This window comes from Oppia nitens, unplaced genomic scaffold (genome assembly GCF_028296485.1).
Source record: "Oppia nitens isolate AA-2021 unplaced genomic scaffold, nextdenovo-longstitch-racon4-pilon3 scaffold34_pilon_pilon_pilon, whole genome shotgun sequence".
NCBI classification, from domain to species: Eukaryota; Metazoa; Arthropoda; class Arachnida; order Sarcoptiformes; family Oppiidae; genus Oppia; species Oppia nitens.
Window position 1 is genome coordinate 727,501 of NW_026533215.1, and position 17,250 is coordinate 744,750.

At 35.7% G+C, this 17,250-nt stretch overlaps 4 protein-coding genes across 5 annotated transcripts; 3 read left to right on the forward strand and 1 right to left on the reverse strand.

Moving 5' to 3' along the window:
- The first annotated feature begins 3,881 nt into the window (after nt 1-3,881).
- On the forward strand, nt 3,882-5,834 carry LOC128956970 (pro-resilin-like). The gene has a single exon (XM_054302684.1). The coding sequence runs from the start codon at nt 3,882-3,884 to the stop codon at nt 5,832-5,834; it is 1,953 nt and encodes a 650-aa protein (XP_054158659.1).
- Nucleotides 5,835-10,853: 5,019 nt separating this feature from the next.
- LOC128956993 (ankyrin repeat and SOCS box protein 3-like) lies at nt 10,854-11,527 on the forward strand. Of its 2 annotated transcripts, none has more exons than XM_054302709.1 (2): nt 10,854-11,157; nt 11,229-11,527. In XM_054302709.1, exons 1-2 carry the CDS (start codon nt 11,011-11,013, stop codon nt 11,397-11,399), a joined length of 318 nt encoding a protein of 105 aa, XP_054158684.1. In that variant the 5' UTR covers nt 10,854-11,010; the 3' UTR covers nt 11,400-11,527. The 2 variants fall into 2 exon arrangements, with proteins under 2 accessions (XP_054158684.1, XP_054158685.1); XM_054302710.1 differs by having other exon boundaries at nt 11,255-11,527.
- Nucleotides 11,528-11,654: 127 nt separating this feature from the next.
- On the forward strand, nt 11,655-12,026 carry LOC128956971 (pyrroline-5-carboxylate reductase 3-like). The gene has a single exon (XM_054302685.1). It carries the CDS (start codon nt 11,655-11,657, stop codon nt 12,024-12,026), a length of 372 nt encoding a protein of 123 aa, XP_054158660.1.
- Nucleotides 12,027-12,734: 708 nt separating this feature from the next.
- Nucleotides 12,735-16,833, reverse strand: LOC128956972 (endoplasmic reticulum aminopeptidase 1-like). The gene is made up of 6 exons (XM_054302686.1): nt 15,336-16,833; nt 14,770-15,225; nt 14,565-14,691; nt 14,355-14,496; nt 14,153-14,284; nt 12,735-14,069 (listed from the first exon to the last, which is right to left on the reverse strand). Exons 1-6 carry the CDS (start codon nt 16,240-16,242, stop codon nt 12,735-12,737), a joined length of 3,099 nt encoding a protein of 1,032 aa, XP_054158661.1. The 5' UTR covers nt 16,243-16,833.
- Between the last annotated feature and the right edge of the window lie 417 nt (nt 16,834-17,250).

Consider the following 17,250-nt stretch of genomic DNA (forward strand, 5'->3'; position numbering starts at 1 on the left):
TTCATATTATTATTATACAATCAGTTCAGGGATTGATAGAGAAAAATTGAAGGCAACTATATCGGGGTATCTCACACTTAAGGATGAGAGAGAGAGAGAGAGAGAGAGAGAGAGAGAGAGAGAGAGAGAGAGAGAGTGTGTGTGTGTGTAAGCGAGATATGACACCATAGATAATAGTGTCAATAATTTATAACCCATCAATTGATGTACAGTAGTAGTAGTCTATTGCTAGTAATACAATTGTGTATCAAAAAATAAGTAGACGACAAAATGATGACATCCTTGTCCTCCCGTCTATTGGAAACCCGATTCTCTATCTATTTTCTCACCAAAAAAATATGGCTAAAAATGTATCGCTAAATGAAAGTGAATGAGAGACGTGAGCCTCGATTACAACTACTATTACAACAACAATATCGCTAACAATAAGTCAGTTGTCTGTTAATGTTGTTGTCGTCTATTGTTTTTTTTGTGTACTGTTAAGATATCTGTCAAACAATTGACACCATAAGCACTGGTATGTTGATAGGAACCGACTGTTATTACTCAATCTCTGACATATAGACATACACACAACTCTATTACTAACAAATAAGTGTATAGACAACTAACAGTAGTAGTAGTAGTAGTTTTGAGAGACTACTAACAGGCAATGAACGCCATCTCCGTTTCCCAATAGACGAGTGTCACATCAATGCCTTTACACGAACTATTCGGCACCGGTAGTTAAGTAATCGACTAAAAGTAGTAGTTATCTACTCGTGTTTTTTTCTCAACTAATAGACTGAGAGCGAGGGCTATGATTTCCAAAGGGCTGGTATTCAGGCTTTCAAATATCCGTTTTCAATGAAGTGATAAAATTGTGTGACTGACTGACTGACTAACTCATTGATTGACTACTAGTTTGCTGGTGTGTGTGTGTGTGTCTGTCTGTGTGTTTGCACTGATATTGTGTATCAATAGGCAAACAGTAAGCACGAGAATCATGACATGTCTTAGACATTAGTAGATGAAGTATAAGTTATATATATATATATCCCATGAAATACAATAACAAATAAAATAAATTGAACCCAAATAAGTAGTTTTTATTACTTTGTGTGTGTGTTTGTGTTTGTATACTATATAATAGTAACAGCAACTGTATCATCATTGAACTGGGTATTCATATTTGCTAATATAAATTTATATATATATATTTATATTGTATATCCATGTTCTTGTAGTTATAGTTCAAACATATAGAGAGAAAGAGAGTAGTCGTGTCAAACATCTAATTCAATATCAATATCTGTTTTTCATATATATATATTTATATTCACTTTTTTTGTATCAATTTTATATTAAARAATATACAAGATATAGATTCCTATATCATAGTATAAATAAAAATCTAATGTAAAATAATGTACAAAAAAAACATTGTCATAAATAAAGAAATTTATATATTGTATATACAGTTCATATGTATACTATAACACTGTATTACTGTTTWGTGATTTTGTAGTTTTCCTATTGTTAGTGACAAACTTATAAATGGATTGAAAAAGACATATATTTTATATAGAGAGTGACAAACATAAAGTCAATATTACATATAAAATACATAAGAGATAGATATTGATGTCTATTAATGGAAAGAAAATAAGTCAATGCTTTTGCCTATTGAATGATTGACTGCACACCACTTTACACTATCGTCTCAGTCCTTATCCATTATGTCATACAAATTATTGTATACAATAGTATAGTTATGGAGAGAGAGAGAGAGAGAGAGAGATTATTTTATATTACAATACAGTATATAACAATTTTAAATTGTAATGGGGATAACTAATACAAATATGGTGATAATAGGGAGGGGATAAAATAATCAATTATCAAAATTTTAAAAAATATAAACAAGAAAAATTAATTAACCTATTAATCAAAATGTAAATAATTTATATATATATTTTTATATATAATTAAGGTAAACGATCTAAAAATATAATGTACTGTATATACATGTACTTGTATATTAATAATTATTTATTTATACATATTTATCAATTTAGATAAATATAAATATGTATTGAATATATTTTTTTATRCAGTATTATATTAACATTAATATTAAAAATACAATAATATCAATGCAAACATCATTATCATCTACAACAACAAGGGTTAGTAGTTTTTTAAGAAATAACAGGCAGTGAACGCCATCTCCGTTTTGCCAATAGATAGGTATTACCAATTGGATTGTAATAGCCTAACAAACTATAAGCACCGGTAGACTAATCGACTAGTCGTGTGTTTTCTGTTGTTGTTTTGTTTTATGTTTTACAATAATATCTCAATATGTATTGTCAGACACACACACACATCACAAACATTATGCACGACATTGACAAAAGAAAAGTGCCTCTAAGTTACACATATTTATAATGCCATTACAAACTAGACCTTACCATCCCATTAGCACTACTTTTAGAGTTTATATTTTATTTTATTTTGTGTGTGTAGTCATTACCAGTGATCATCCCATAGCACTGATAGTTTTTTTTCGTCTCTCTCTCCTCTAATGTCTGTTAAATGCAGGAAATATAGAAATTAGAGAAAGTCTTACAAAAAATAAAATTAGAGATATAAATATTTTACAAAATATAATATATATATAATTTTTTCTTGTTATTTAAGTTACAGTTTTGTTTTTTATCACACTTTATGGACAACATTGTTCTCTCTCTCTCTCTCTCTCTCTCTCTCTCTCTCTCTCTCTCTCTCTCTCTCTCTCTCTCTCTCTCTCTCTCTCTCTCTCTCTCTCTCTCTCTCTCTCTCTCTGAAAAACATAACTGTCCTCATCAGCGCACCTGTTATTTTTAAACAATAACAACAACTAGACAAATTAACACTACGGTGCCCAGGTAGTTAACACATTTTTTATTTTTTTAAAATATCAGCTCACTAGTATCATTAAGGTATAATGGCTAGAAATATAGGTGTTTATACTAAATTTTATTGTATGTAAAATACTAGTTATAAATATATAATGCTAGTTTTACTATTATTATTATTATTACCATGATCATTTACTATAATTTTATCGCATAAACACCACATTGACACTACATATGTTAATGTGTTGGCAATTTTTTCTATCGTAATAATAATAATAATAATACATAAACACTAAACTATGAAAAAAAACATTTTGTCTCATCCGGGTCTATCGTTAATATAGTATTAATATTTTTTAATATATATTACATAAATAAATTATAGTTATAATATTTTTTGGGTACAAAATAGTGAAGACAAGACATTTAGACAGTATTTTATTAGTTTTATTAGAATATACAGTATTTTGTTGTATAAAAATATTTTTATTATTGTATTAAATAGTTTAAGTTACATATCGTACATATCATTGCCAGAAAAATAAATAAATTTTATTTGAAAYTTAAATTATTTTTATAAAAAAAATAATTTTTTAACATATGATATATGTATATATATACTATATCTGWAAACGGAAAACATTTTGGAGCACCCGGTGCWGATGGACATTATTGATTTAGTTTACTCAATACTGGAAGGATTAGTATCCTATGTCTAATGTCAGGCAAAGATCGGAATCATTACAACAACCAATCTTTTTGTCCATCATTTACAAGACATTAGAAAAAATATATATTTTAAAATTAAACTCATTTAAAAAAAATTAGAAAAAAAAATATTTTTATAAAGTATTGTTATTTTTCAAATAAAATTGAAAAATTGTTTAAAACAAAGATACAAAATCACAGACACATTCGGACACTTACTAACAGAAAGTACAGAATCAAAGACACCGAATATCTTCAGACATATCTTCAAAATCACAAAATCAAATCATTATGTCATACGATTACGAAGCATATGAGATGCCCGATGACAATGAAGAGGAGGAATGGTATAATAATCGAAGTGTCGGTCTTAGTCGGACACCATCGAAGCCAACACTCGAGAGACACCTGAAACGCGATCACAGAGGTTCACGTGTCGGCAAATTGATCTCCCATTTTGAAAACTTACAAAAACAACCGGTAAGTGGTCTAAGTAGTAGTTATGGCAGATTGGGTGATAGGCGTATACCTACACCAAAAAATGGCTATTCTATGGCTAATATTGGCCAAAGAACAACATCTTTATCATCTCACGTCAGTAGTAACGGCCAGTCCCAGTGGGGCTCTTCCAGTGCYGGCTATAATGGAATTGCCGGTCAAACAACTACTCCGAAAAATATATATGGAGGAGCCAGTGGTAGACAAGCAGTTCTGCCATGTAGTAGATTAGGAGGAACTGGTAGTCAACTACTATCGTCTCCAAGTAGTCCTTATGGCGGATATGGTGGTAGTCTTACAACTACTCCGAAAAATATATATGGAGGAGCCAGTGGTAGACAAGCAGTTCTGCCATGTAGTAGATTAGGAGGAACTGGTAGTCAACTACTATCGTCTCCAAGTAGTCCTTATGGCGGATATGGTGGTAGTCTTACAACTGCACCGACCAATATATATGGAGGAACCAGTGGTAGACAAGCAGTTCTGCCATCTAATAGATTAGGAGGAACTGGTGGTGGGTTACCATTGTCTACAAGTAGTCCTTATGGCGGATATAATGGTAGTCTTACAATTGCACCGACAAATATATATGGAAGAGCCAGTGGTAGACAAGCAGTTCTGCCATCTAATAGATTAGGAGGAACTGGTGGTGGGTTACCATTGTCTCCAAGTAGTAATTATGGCGGACTGAGTGGTCAAAGAAGTACTTCTAGAAGTAGCTATAGTGGTGGTGGACTAGCAATGCCTCGGACTAGAAGTCTTGGGACATACAGTTCTGGTGGAAATCCTATGGTTAGTGATAGACTGCCATCTTTAGAATCTCTATCCATAAGTAATAATCAGTATCTGTTAGCAGCAGTTGAAAAGACTCTAAGAAATGTGTCTAAAATGATGGATCAAACTGAAGATCTTAGTCGGACACCATCGAAGCCAACACTCGAGAGACACCTGAAACGCGATCATCGGGGAAAACATGTCAGTCAATTGATCGACTATTATGAGGGTCGGGGACGACCACAAACACCACCAACACTACAAAGACATCTAAAACGCGACCACAGAGGTTCACATGTCGGCAAATTGATCTCCCATTTTGAAAACTTACAAAAACAACCGGTAAGTAGTAGTTATGGCGGACTGGGTCATAGGCGTACAACTACACCAAGCAATGGATATTCTATGGCTAGTACTGGACAAAGAACAACATCTTTAGCATCTCTCTCCAGAAGTAACAGTCAATCCCAGTGGGACTCTCTCAGTGCTGGCTATAATGGAATCGGTGGTGGTTTAGAAGTTTCTCAAAGAAGTGGATATGGTTTGGGTAGTAATGGCAGTGGCTATTCAACAACCGGTGGTGGTTGGACACCAAAACCAATTGGTCCCCAGTATGATGAAAGCTCTCAGAGCAGTGGCAATGGACATATGGGTCACGACCATCAAGGAAAACATGTCGGCCAACTGGTTGCTAAGTTTCAACAAATGGGTCAACAGGCTAAAAATGGAGGACAGGAACCACCGCCACCGCCGCCACCACCGCTTGATATCGGTCCGTCGCCCAATGTTAACGAACTTATCGCTGAGTTTGAGGCGAAAAATGAACCACAGGATGACGATAACTTCGACTTAGATAACTTTGAATGGCCAGAAATGCCCGGACCGCCCGGACCGCCACCACCATCACTAGCCAGTTCGGAGGGGTCATGGTCAGAGTGGGACTGGTACAAAACCGGTCTTACCGGCGCATAGTTTAGTCAACACTATTGACAACAACAGTTAGATTTTGTTTTGTTTTTGTCATCAAAGGAGAGTCCAAATAAAAAAAATATCAGATTTTATTCAAATAAAAAATAAAAGACAAATCCGTTCAAACATATCATTAGTACAGATTAGTTGAGTAACTAAATGAATGATTAGCTTTTCATATGATTTGGTAATTAATATACAGTAATTGATAACATGTATTACTAGTATTTATTACCGGATCTATCGTTAATATAGTATTAATATTTTCTAATATATAATACATAAATAAACTATAATTATAATATTTTATAGAAACAAAATATGGATGACAAGACATCCGATGATTTGGGTTCRATTGCMGAAGAAACTGATGGTCGCGAACTTGAAGACCAAAAAAACAAAACAAATTGATTGAAATGATTGATAAATTGAGAATTGAATTACAAGAAGTGGATGGCAATGATRATGAAAGAAGAGAGTCGTAGAAAACAAAGAAGAAATTAATGTCAAACTATTATTTTCAGTCTTTTTATATGAGATTTTGTTTTGGTGTCCATTTTATTTAGGATCACCGAAATCGATGATGAGATGTCTTCATATGTTTTCAAGTTGTCTTGAATTCAGTGACTTTAGTCAAGTAAATACTGTTATGCAGACACACACYCGAGATAGCGGTATGTATTTTAATCAATTAAATTAAATTAAGATTTTTATTTAAATGACTATTTAAATAACTCATTTAAATGATATTTTTTGTTGTTTCTGAATGTTTTCAGTGTTTGCCAGGATTTCTCAGAGACTACCTGTCAGTCCGTCGGGCGGCCACTCGTTGTCTCGGTTTAGTCTGTCTGACGTGTCCTCAATATTTCAAAAAATATTTACATCTATTAATTGAAGTATGAAATCAATGAATAGTTGATTTTTTGTGTCTTACTTTTATACAATATATGAAATTAATTATATATTTTTTTTGAAATTTAAATATAGATTTTTATCAAAAACACTTTTGATTCACTTTTTGATCACGGAATCAATATATTTGATGATAAAAAACGAAAAAACGGCAACAAAACCGAAGATAACTCGTATGCCCGACAATTGGCTTTCGATGAATATTTCATAACATCAGTCACAACATTCAGTGTTTTCATTATCTACCGGTGCATTGGTTTTGTTGTCTATTGTATTACACTATTTTTTTACTGTGGATTTGCAAAACTATTGTTTTTTTAATTTTAAATTAACTATTATTTTATTATTTGTTTTTTGTTGTTTTAAAATTTAAAAAATAGATTAATTTGAATAATTTTTTACAAAACTTAAACTATAAGTGTAGACATTTAATAAGTAAACTGTATTTATTGTGTTGAACTGCAACTAATGTGACAGTTATTTTGAAATATTTGCACAATTATTTATGTGATATTGTTTTGAGTTGACTTTAATTTAATTAAATTTTAGTTATGCAATTGTGTGATATTATATAATGTAAATAAAATTATAGATATAAATATTTTACAAAATATAATATATATATATCTAATAAAAGTTAAATTAAATTTTTTTAAAGAGTTGGAAGAGTTTGTTTGGTCGACCAAATTGTAGAATAATTAGTTTAATTTGAAATCTTTTCTGCCAATTCTTTGGCCCTCTTGTGCGCCGCTTCGACAGCACCGGCTACTCCTGAAGCGAAATCTGCTTTGTCGAGCACATGGATGCCATAAATGACGGGTCCAGATGGCGATATGCAACTATCCTTTAGCTCTGATGGATGTTTACCCGACTTTAGTAGTGTCAGTGCCGCGCACTGTACGGTTTTGGCGGCAAGTTTTATAGACATTTGACGATTGAGACCCATCTTGAAGGCGCCGTCGGCCAGAGAATTGATAAAATAGTAGACAAACGCCAATCCGTTGCCTCCCAGAGCACAGGCTGAGTCCATCTGGCTTTCGGGTATGTATTCGAGCTTCGATATGGTTGACAGCATATCCCTTATTAGTGGACTAAACTTTTTGCTGGCGATGGCAGTTATTCCCAAACCATAAGCACAAGCAGTACTGATGCTTAATCTGTGCATTTCGATCATATACTTGTCCGGGTGTTCGGGATTCAATAGACAATCCCGGATCTGATCCAACTTTATACCGCTGACCAGCGATAGCACATACAATGGATGTTTCATAGTTGGTATGAAATTTGTTGTCAACGGATGCGGACGCGAACCACCAATTTTGTAGCACTCTTTGATAACTGAGCCGTGAAAACACAGGAATACTATATCGCAGTCATATTTGCCGAATATATCGTAATTCCGTTTCGTAATGTGACAGCCCTTCTGTTTGATGGTCTCCAAGTTTTTCGTAGTCTTTGCCGACACATGTATGCGTTTTGGATCTACTTTTCCGTATTGAATTAGGCCACTAATGATGGCATCAGCTGTCTTACCGGCGCCGAGGAAACCGATTTTTTTGTCTTTAATTGATATATTTGTTTGGCGTTTACAATGAAAGATATCGAAATCATAATTCTGTCTACCGGTCGGTTTCAATATTTTCCCGAGCTTTCGGCGAAACATAGATATATAGCGATCATAATTAGGTTTATCGGTAAATTCAAGATTTTTAATATCATTCAAATAGTGGTTAAACTCTGCCGGTAGACCTAAACACAAGGTTTCAGCGGTTGTAGTTTCTTTAATTCGTAAAATTTGGTTATTTCTAATATCTTTGTCTTTATGATTAATACCAGTCCACGGCAAAAGACCGGTTAGTAAATAGATTAATACATAACCAACGGATTCCATGTCGTCTCGACGACTCTGTTCCAGACATTTGTGACCACTGATACTCATAAATCGTTGAGTTCCGACGCGATTGTCGTCCGATTCACCGGGTTTTATGTGTTCGTACCCCTGCAGTGGATCGCCTCTTCTGTAGGCAATGGCTAAACCAAAGTCTATTAAATGAACGACATTATACTTGTCCGTTGCAGGCAAACCAAACATTAGGTTTTGCGGTTTGATATCTCTATGTATATAGTTGTGGTCGTGTACATACATAAAAGCATCGATAATCTGTATGGCCAACAGTAACGTAGTTTTAAGACTAAAAGTGCCGCCAACGGTTTTCATAACCTGATCGATGTTAGGGCCTAATAATTGCATTACCATTGTTTGCCATTTGATATCTATTGTTCCAAAGAAATAGATTTGTGCGATTGACTTGTGTGGTGTTGTGTCCTGTCCTGCGCCCAACTTCTTTAAAATGCGATATTCGTTAGCCAAATGTGACACAATTAATGATTTGATTTCCAATTTAATGGCAACTTTACGACCATTTGTAATATCCTTACCGACATATATCCGACCATAAGTTCCTTTGTTTATAAAACTTAATACTTTATATTTATTTTCAATAACAAGACCAACGATATTATTGTCGTTGTTGTTGTTGGACATTATTGATGTGATTGATATACAAGAACTGTTTAAAGAGAAACTGCAAAATTAATTAAATTAGTTCTAATTTGACTAAAAATTGTTACCAATTGTGTCCAGTTGTGTCCAGTTGTGTCCAGTTGTGTCCAGTTGTGTCCAGTTGTGTCCAGTTGTGTCCAGTTGTGTCCAGTTGTGTCCAGTTGTGTCCAGTTGTGTCCAGTTGTGTCCAGTTGTGTCCAGTTGTGTCCAGTTGTGTCCAGTTGTGTCCAGTTGTGTCCAGTTGTGTCCAGTTGTGTCCAGTTGTGTCCAGTTGTGTCCAGTTGTGTCCAGTTGTGTCCAGTTGTGTCCAGTTGTGTCCAGTTGTGTCCAGTTGTGTCCAGTTGTGTCCAGTTGTGTCCAGTTGTGTCCAGTTGTGTCCAGTTGTGTCCAGTTGTGTCCAGTTGTGTCCAGTTGTGTCCAGTTGTGTCCAGTTGTGTCCAGTTGTGTCCAGTTGTGTCCAGTTGTGTCCAGTTGTGTCCAGTTGTGTCCAGTTGTGTCCAGTTGTGTCCAGTTGTGTCCAGTTCTGTCTAATTGTGTCCAAAAACGTTAGTCAACAAAAAAAACAAATAATTTTTTATGATATTATTATATCAACTCTTAATCAAATTATTTGTAAAATAACGGTTTACTATTTATTGTATGTTATGAATGATAATAATTCACGTTATAATAGTATAATTACAGCAATTAAATAGTTTGTTATATAGAACGAGTCAAACAATATTATATATTAAAATTCTGTATAATATTATTATTATATAAATTATTTTTACAGCAAAAAACTATTGTATTTTTAATTTTAAATTAGCCATTATTTTAATATTTGTTTTTTGTTGTTTTAAAATTTAAAAAATAGATTAATTTGAATATTTTTTTTACAAAACTTAAACTATAAGTGTAGACATTTATTAATAAGTAAACTGTATTTATTGTTGAACTGCAACAAATGTGATAGTTATTTGAAATATTTGCACAATTATTTATGTGATATTGTTTTGAGTTGACTTTAGTTTAATTAAATTTTAGTTATGCAATTGTGTGATATTATATAATGTAAATAAAATTATAGATATAAATATTTTACAAAATATAATATATACTGTATATATACTGTATACAGTATATATATATATATCTAATAAAAGTTAAATTAAATTTTCTACACAAATTATTATTTTGTTCGCAAATATTAACATACTTTTAGTATAAATTTTTTTTAAATTAAACAAATTTTTAATCTCTTAAAAAATCAATTGCTATAAAACTTTTGAATATATATCTTTAAAAATTTATTAACTACTAGTTATATACAGATGTCTCTCTCTTTCTCTTTAACTGTTTGTATGCAAACATTATTATTATTACAATTCATGGTTTGTGTGCTTACAGTGATTGCTATGAATTGAATGAATGTTATGAATGAATACAAACTACAGTACAGTATATGTAAACACTGTTTGTTTTGTTTGACTCATTATTATTGCTATTAATATATCTATTAATATATTATTTATTTAGCAATCGATGGCAAACACAATGAATTGATTATCTCTTTGACAACCAATTCATTTGTCAATATTATTGTTATAAAAACAATACAGACATTCAAACAGACAGATCGTAACCAATCATTGATTTATTGATTCATCTTTGACTGGCCATCAAACTGAAGACATCGYAACAATATTGCCGTATARGAGAAGTATGGACTTCAAAGAGCACTATACGGACAGCAGTTCAAGTGTGGCCAACGCTGTCCGCATACAGGATCTGAAACTGCTTAGGAAATTGATCCGCGACGGCAAGTGTGTTGATGTCATGGATAACAGAGGTTGGCGTCCACTTCATCAGGTGATTGATCACTAGTGAACACCACCCGACTGTCTCTTATTAAACCTTATTTTTGTTATTATATTTTTTAGGCGGTTATCTGTAAGAACGTCAACAGCCATTGGTCGATGAACTGCTCAAACACGAAGACACAGATCCCAATTGGCGGTCACACGAAGGCGAGACAGCGCTACTGTTGGCCTGTCGTCACAACATCGGTCCGGAAGGACTCAAAGTCATCGAAACATTGTTTTGAAGCATAAATCAAATCCGAAGAAACATCTCTGTTGGCGGTCACCCGATCGGGACAGTCGGCTATTGTATAGTTGCTGGTCAAACACGAAAGGATCGACAAGAATCAAGCCGATTGTGGCGGTTGGTCACCTCTACACGATTCGGCCACACGTGTAGATCTTGTAATGACACAAACACTCATAACATTTGGCGCCAAATTGGAGGCCAAGGATGAGTGATAAATGATATATACAAATAATAAATGTAGTTCACTAATAAGGGATATGCTGTCAACCATATCGAAGCTCGAGTACATACCCGAAAGCCAGATGGACTCGGCCTGTGCTCTGGGAGGCAACGGATTGGCGTTTGTCTACTATTTTATCAATTCTCTTACCGATGGCATCACAAAAGCTGGGGTGAACCGGCAAACAGCCCTTAAATTTGCGGCCATAACCGTACAGTGCGCGGCACTGACGCTACTAGAGTCGGGTAAACATCCGTCAGAGCTAAAGGATAGCTGCACATCACCATCTGGATCGGTCAGATATGGCTTGCGAGTGCTCGACAAAGCAGATGTCGCCTCAGGAGTGGCCAGTGCTGTAGAAGCGGCGCACAAGAGGGCCAAAGAATTGGCAGAAAAACTACCAAATTAAACATATTATCATACAATTTGGTCGACCGAACAAACACTTCCAACATTTCAAACACATTTCGGTTTTAGTCATAATTCATTTATTCAATCAATTTGTTTCTCAATTTAAGTCATTTATTAAACAAAAATTGTTTTCAAAAATTATTATTTTCAATACAAATGAATTCAAATAAAAAAAATTGTTTAAAATTAACTAAATTTTCTATTTTATTCAAATATTATATTTTCTAATGTAATTAAATTACCGTTAATTTGATTTTATTATTGTCGCCTAAGGAGTGGCCGGTGCTGTCGATGCGGCGCACAAGAGGGCCAAAGAATTTATGATTTGGCAGTCATTAGGACCACAGTATACAGTAGTGAGAGAAACAACAACAACAACAAGAAAATTATGACATTTTTTTTATCAATTAGTTTATTATTAAATTATTCAAAACAAACCATTAATAGGTTTAGTTTATTTTAAAATATCTATAGTATGTAATGTAATGTATTCGCCTTTAATTGTTGGCCAAATTGATACTGATTTGGTTTACACCCGACGAAAACAAATTAAAACTGTTTTAATTAATTAGCACCAGTAGTATACCATACCATATGTGTAGATACGATAATTCATGAATAAGTAGTTAAGAGTTTAGAAAATWCTCTTAAAAATAACAATTGTTATAATAATTAGGTAATAATAATAATAATAATTTACAACAATCTATAGGACCACATCGTCACCGGTATGTTTGGCCAACCAGTTGATGACCAGATGCTCTAAATGGTCTTTCCAGTAGATATTGGTTCGGATTTTTTCTATGCCCTGTCTGTATGCCTGAGCACCCGAACCAACGGTCACCGACTCAAAGAATTGTTGGACTTGTTTGAGCTCGAATCGGGTCAAGAAATGCCACGTCGTTTCAGTGATAATCATATCGAGAGAAAACGATCCCTCGCCGAACATACGGATAAATTGGTGCCAATTTTCCCGTACAAACCGCCAAACCATATCGCGACCCATCGGGTTTCGGGCAACAGTTTGGATCACGTGAACCGTGTCCTGTGGCCGAACRCGGTTTTTGTCCAGCGAACTGTTCAGATAGCGGGCCAATAGCCACGAGTTTCTGGTGGCGCCCATTGACAGCAACAGTAGCTTCTTTTCCGATGGTATACTTGTATTCATATACCGGTGCCAACAGTGCATCCATTCGCGCTGATCCCCGTACTGGACGCCTGTAGTGTACACTACTTCWCGCAGATTGGCCGGTATTTTGGTGCCGTTAATCATCCAACTCTGGAAATACCTATTGGCCACTTGTATGGACTGTTTGTCTCCGTAGGTGACCGCCGCACGCAACAACAGTGCCCGTAGTTTGCGTAGAAGCATCGGATCGGTGGTCTGATCCTTCCAACCCCATATGGTAATCAACGGTTCGATGAGACCGCAGATATACCGATGCAGCGATGGATTTTGCTCCATAAGCATATCCATAATACCGAAATGATAGAGTGCAGTCTCCCACGGTATGTAATCCCGTTCCCCATTACGCAAATATAAGCTCAACGACATCGTTAAGTTCACATCGAGAATACCAATCCTCATGAACGAGAAGGCGTCGTCCAACAGATTTGACCGATCGATGGCCGACAAAACGTGTCGATTGTAGTTATGATTGTTAAGCAGATCTGTCAGTGCGAGCCACTGATCGGACTCATAGTTGACCCGATAAAAGCCCGACTGATTGACGTTCACTTTGAACCACTGGTGTTGGGCATCAAATGGTATCGACATCTCCGACGTGTTGAACCAAACCAATCTTGATTCGCGAGGCGAACGATCGGTAATTATTGTGACCGGTATTATCCACTTATAGCCAAACGGTGATATGTCTGACGGGTCGTCAATATTATCCGAATCAGGAATACTGGACAGAAAACGTCGTTGATTTAGCATTAATTGGTTTCCAATGCGTCGGACTGTGATTACAGGAAACCCTTTTTGATTGACCCACGTGTCCATAATTGCCGACACATTAATGCCGTGAATACGACTTGCCTTTAGTGTAAAATCATATTTATTAATATACTATATATGTGTTAAACTAAAGCTTTGTTTTAATCAATGAAAATTAGTATTACATCTGAGAATGAGTGCCACAAGTCGCTGGTCTTCGCTGTTTTGTACTGATATTTGTGCAAAAATGCCGACAAACCGATTCGCAGGTTATCAATGCCCAAGAAGTTGTCCAGCATTCGGATGAGTGACGCGCCCTACGGTTGAGCGGGTGGTCAATAAAATTAATAAAACAACAAAAACTTGAAAATATTAATAATATTTTACTTTTTTGTATGAAATCATATCAAATATGGCCTCAATCTCTGTCGGATTCTTCACGTCGGCTCTGATGGGATGCGATGTCTGAAGAGAGTCCATAGCCATAGCGTACTGAGTGGTGGTCACCACAAACTGTTCCATCATTTTCCTGTCGCAAACACAGTAATCATAGTCTAAATGATTCTTAAAATAAACAAAATATTTTTGTAATCAAACCATTCGGGATGTATATAATTAACGCCAAGATTTTCAATATACGAAGCGAAACCCTCGTTGAGCCAGAGGTCGTCCCACCAGTTCATTGTCACTAAGTTGCCGAACCACATGTGCGCTAATTCGTGAGCTAATAGTGCCAAACATTTAAAAACAAAAAAAAACAGATGATCCTAACCAACAAATTTATTGTAAAATAATTGCTAACCGACAACAATGGCCACCTGTTCCTGTGTTTCGCTATTACTTTCGTTGTCGTTGTAAAGGAAAACCGATGTCCGAAATGTAATGAGACCCCAGTTTTCCATCGCACCGCCGCCAAAGTCAGGTACGGCCACTAAATCTAGTTTACTTAATGGATATGTTATATTAAAGAACTCCTGGTAGTAGCTGAGTATAGAAGCGGCCGAATTGAGAGCATAGTTGGACTGTGAGTCCTGTTCATCGGGTACTATGGCCCGGATGTTGATGCCCTCGCGAGTCTGTTTAGCGTGTATGTTGAAATCGCATACTATGAATGCCACCAAATAGGTAGACATCGGGACTGTCGGCTCGAATACCGACATAATAAGGCCTTCCTTATTGTACGGAACGCGATCCACGCGCTCAGAGTTGAAGAAGGCTTCGAAGTCTCTTTCGTGAACCAATTTCATGGAAAACGAGGCTAACAGTTGATGTATTAAAATGATAAGAGGACAGGGATTTTGTTTTATAGATTTATCATTTTATACTTAACTCTATGGTAAAGTACGGTAAATGAATTTTTTTTAAAACCTTTGAGCGCCGGCTCATCAAAACAAGGAAATGCTGATCGCGCGGACGTCGGCTCAAAATGAGTTGTCAGCAAATATTTTCTGACACCAGTCCTGGTGTCCACATATGAACTGACGTAAAAGCCTTCCAACTGTTCCTCCAGTTGTCGCTCAAACGTTAACCGTAAACTATAGTTACGGTTTGGCACAAGTAAGCCATCAAAACCTATAAACAACTGTTCGTGTTGTGTACATTCCAGCCGTCGGATAACCGGTACGTCCATATCGTCAGCACTAGTCATTGTGATGTCAGTGATATTTAATTTTTTCGTATGTATTACCACAAAGTCTGTCCTCTCGGTCACTGTTAGCCATATGGATACACTACCCGTGTTGTAAAAGGTAGTCATATTTGGTTTCATGGATAACTCATAGCTGAATGGCACGACAAACGCTGGTAACCGGATGTCTGTCCAGGGAAACAGTTCACCTGTGGTGGACAACAACGGCGATTGAGACAATTGATGTCGACTACCGGTGCCGCTACTGTCCGGTTTGTGTTGACGATGATCGGCGTCCGGCCCGTACGATCCGGTATGCGATAATGTGTGACCAGTAAAACATTGATTATGGAATGGAAAGAAGGCTATGATTAAGGCTATAATAGTGATGACCAAAAGTGAACACAATCCCATCGTCAGGACATTGGATTTGCGCCAATTGAGCACCGAATGAGCGCCCGATTGACCGTCACTGTGCCGATGATGGCGATGATGGTGTCGGCTTTTTGCCGACGAGTTCGGACATATGAGTCCGGCACAACTGGTCGACGATTGGTGTTTACCATCGCTACCGTCATGTCCATTTCCGTCGGCTCCGGTAAGAAAGGCCACATCGTCGATCTCCAACTCGGTCATTGGTATTGTCATAGTTGTCGACCCGACCGAACTGTCTTCGGGATCGATGTCGGCACTGTTACCGCCGATGACCAGAAGATGATTGTGACGTTTCTTCCACAATATCGATAGAAACTCAATTGTTACCAATTTGTTCGGGAGGTGTCCTCACCGGGAGAAAGTGTCTTCATTAGATAATGAATATGACAAACAAACTTAAAAACTATGTCAGTGTTGGCGACACCCCTGAGTTGCTGTTGGAACTGCTTAGGGATGATTGTTAGATCAAATAATGATTTGGTATCAAAAAGTTTTAATCACTTTTTTTCGTCACAGATATTATGTAAACGGCTTATGTATGAAGACTAAAGGGGGAACTGCTGTTAATGATAGTTTGAATGTCAGTCCCTATACCTCCAAGACAACGACAACAACATTGTTGACACAGTAATTGTCATATTTTCAAATGCACTTCTAATCCTTCACCACTTGAAGTGTGTTTTTTGAAGTTTTAAACATTTAAGTGGTTAAGAGATTGTTGTTATCACTTCTCTTTCTCTTTTCTTATTTATTGTTTTGTTGAAGTGGTATTACGTTAACTGATTCACACGTTTGTAGCCAATAATTATAATTATCTTTTTTTCTTTATCTGTTTTTTTTTTTAAAAATACACGATATAATCACTTAAAACAAATATACATTACCGCGCGATTGGGTAAGTAATGGTAACTATTTTTTGTGTATACTTTAGTAAACTTATTAAACGATTAGATATTTGATGGTTGACTTTGAAGTTAAATACATTCACTTCAAGTGAAGTGCAAACAACTTGTGAATCAATTTTATTAATTAAAAAAAACCTACCATTCCTCCCCTCTCGAAAAAAATGTAATAATTATTTTGATAGTTAGTTGACTACTACAGTATCACTTAGTGGACAAATTGTGTGTCTTCTCTCTCAACCTCTCTTCCGACTACTAACTCTCTGCTGTCTCCAAGTGCTCACTATGTGGTGTCTATGGGTTGTCCTCCGCACACAGA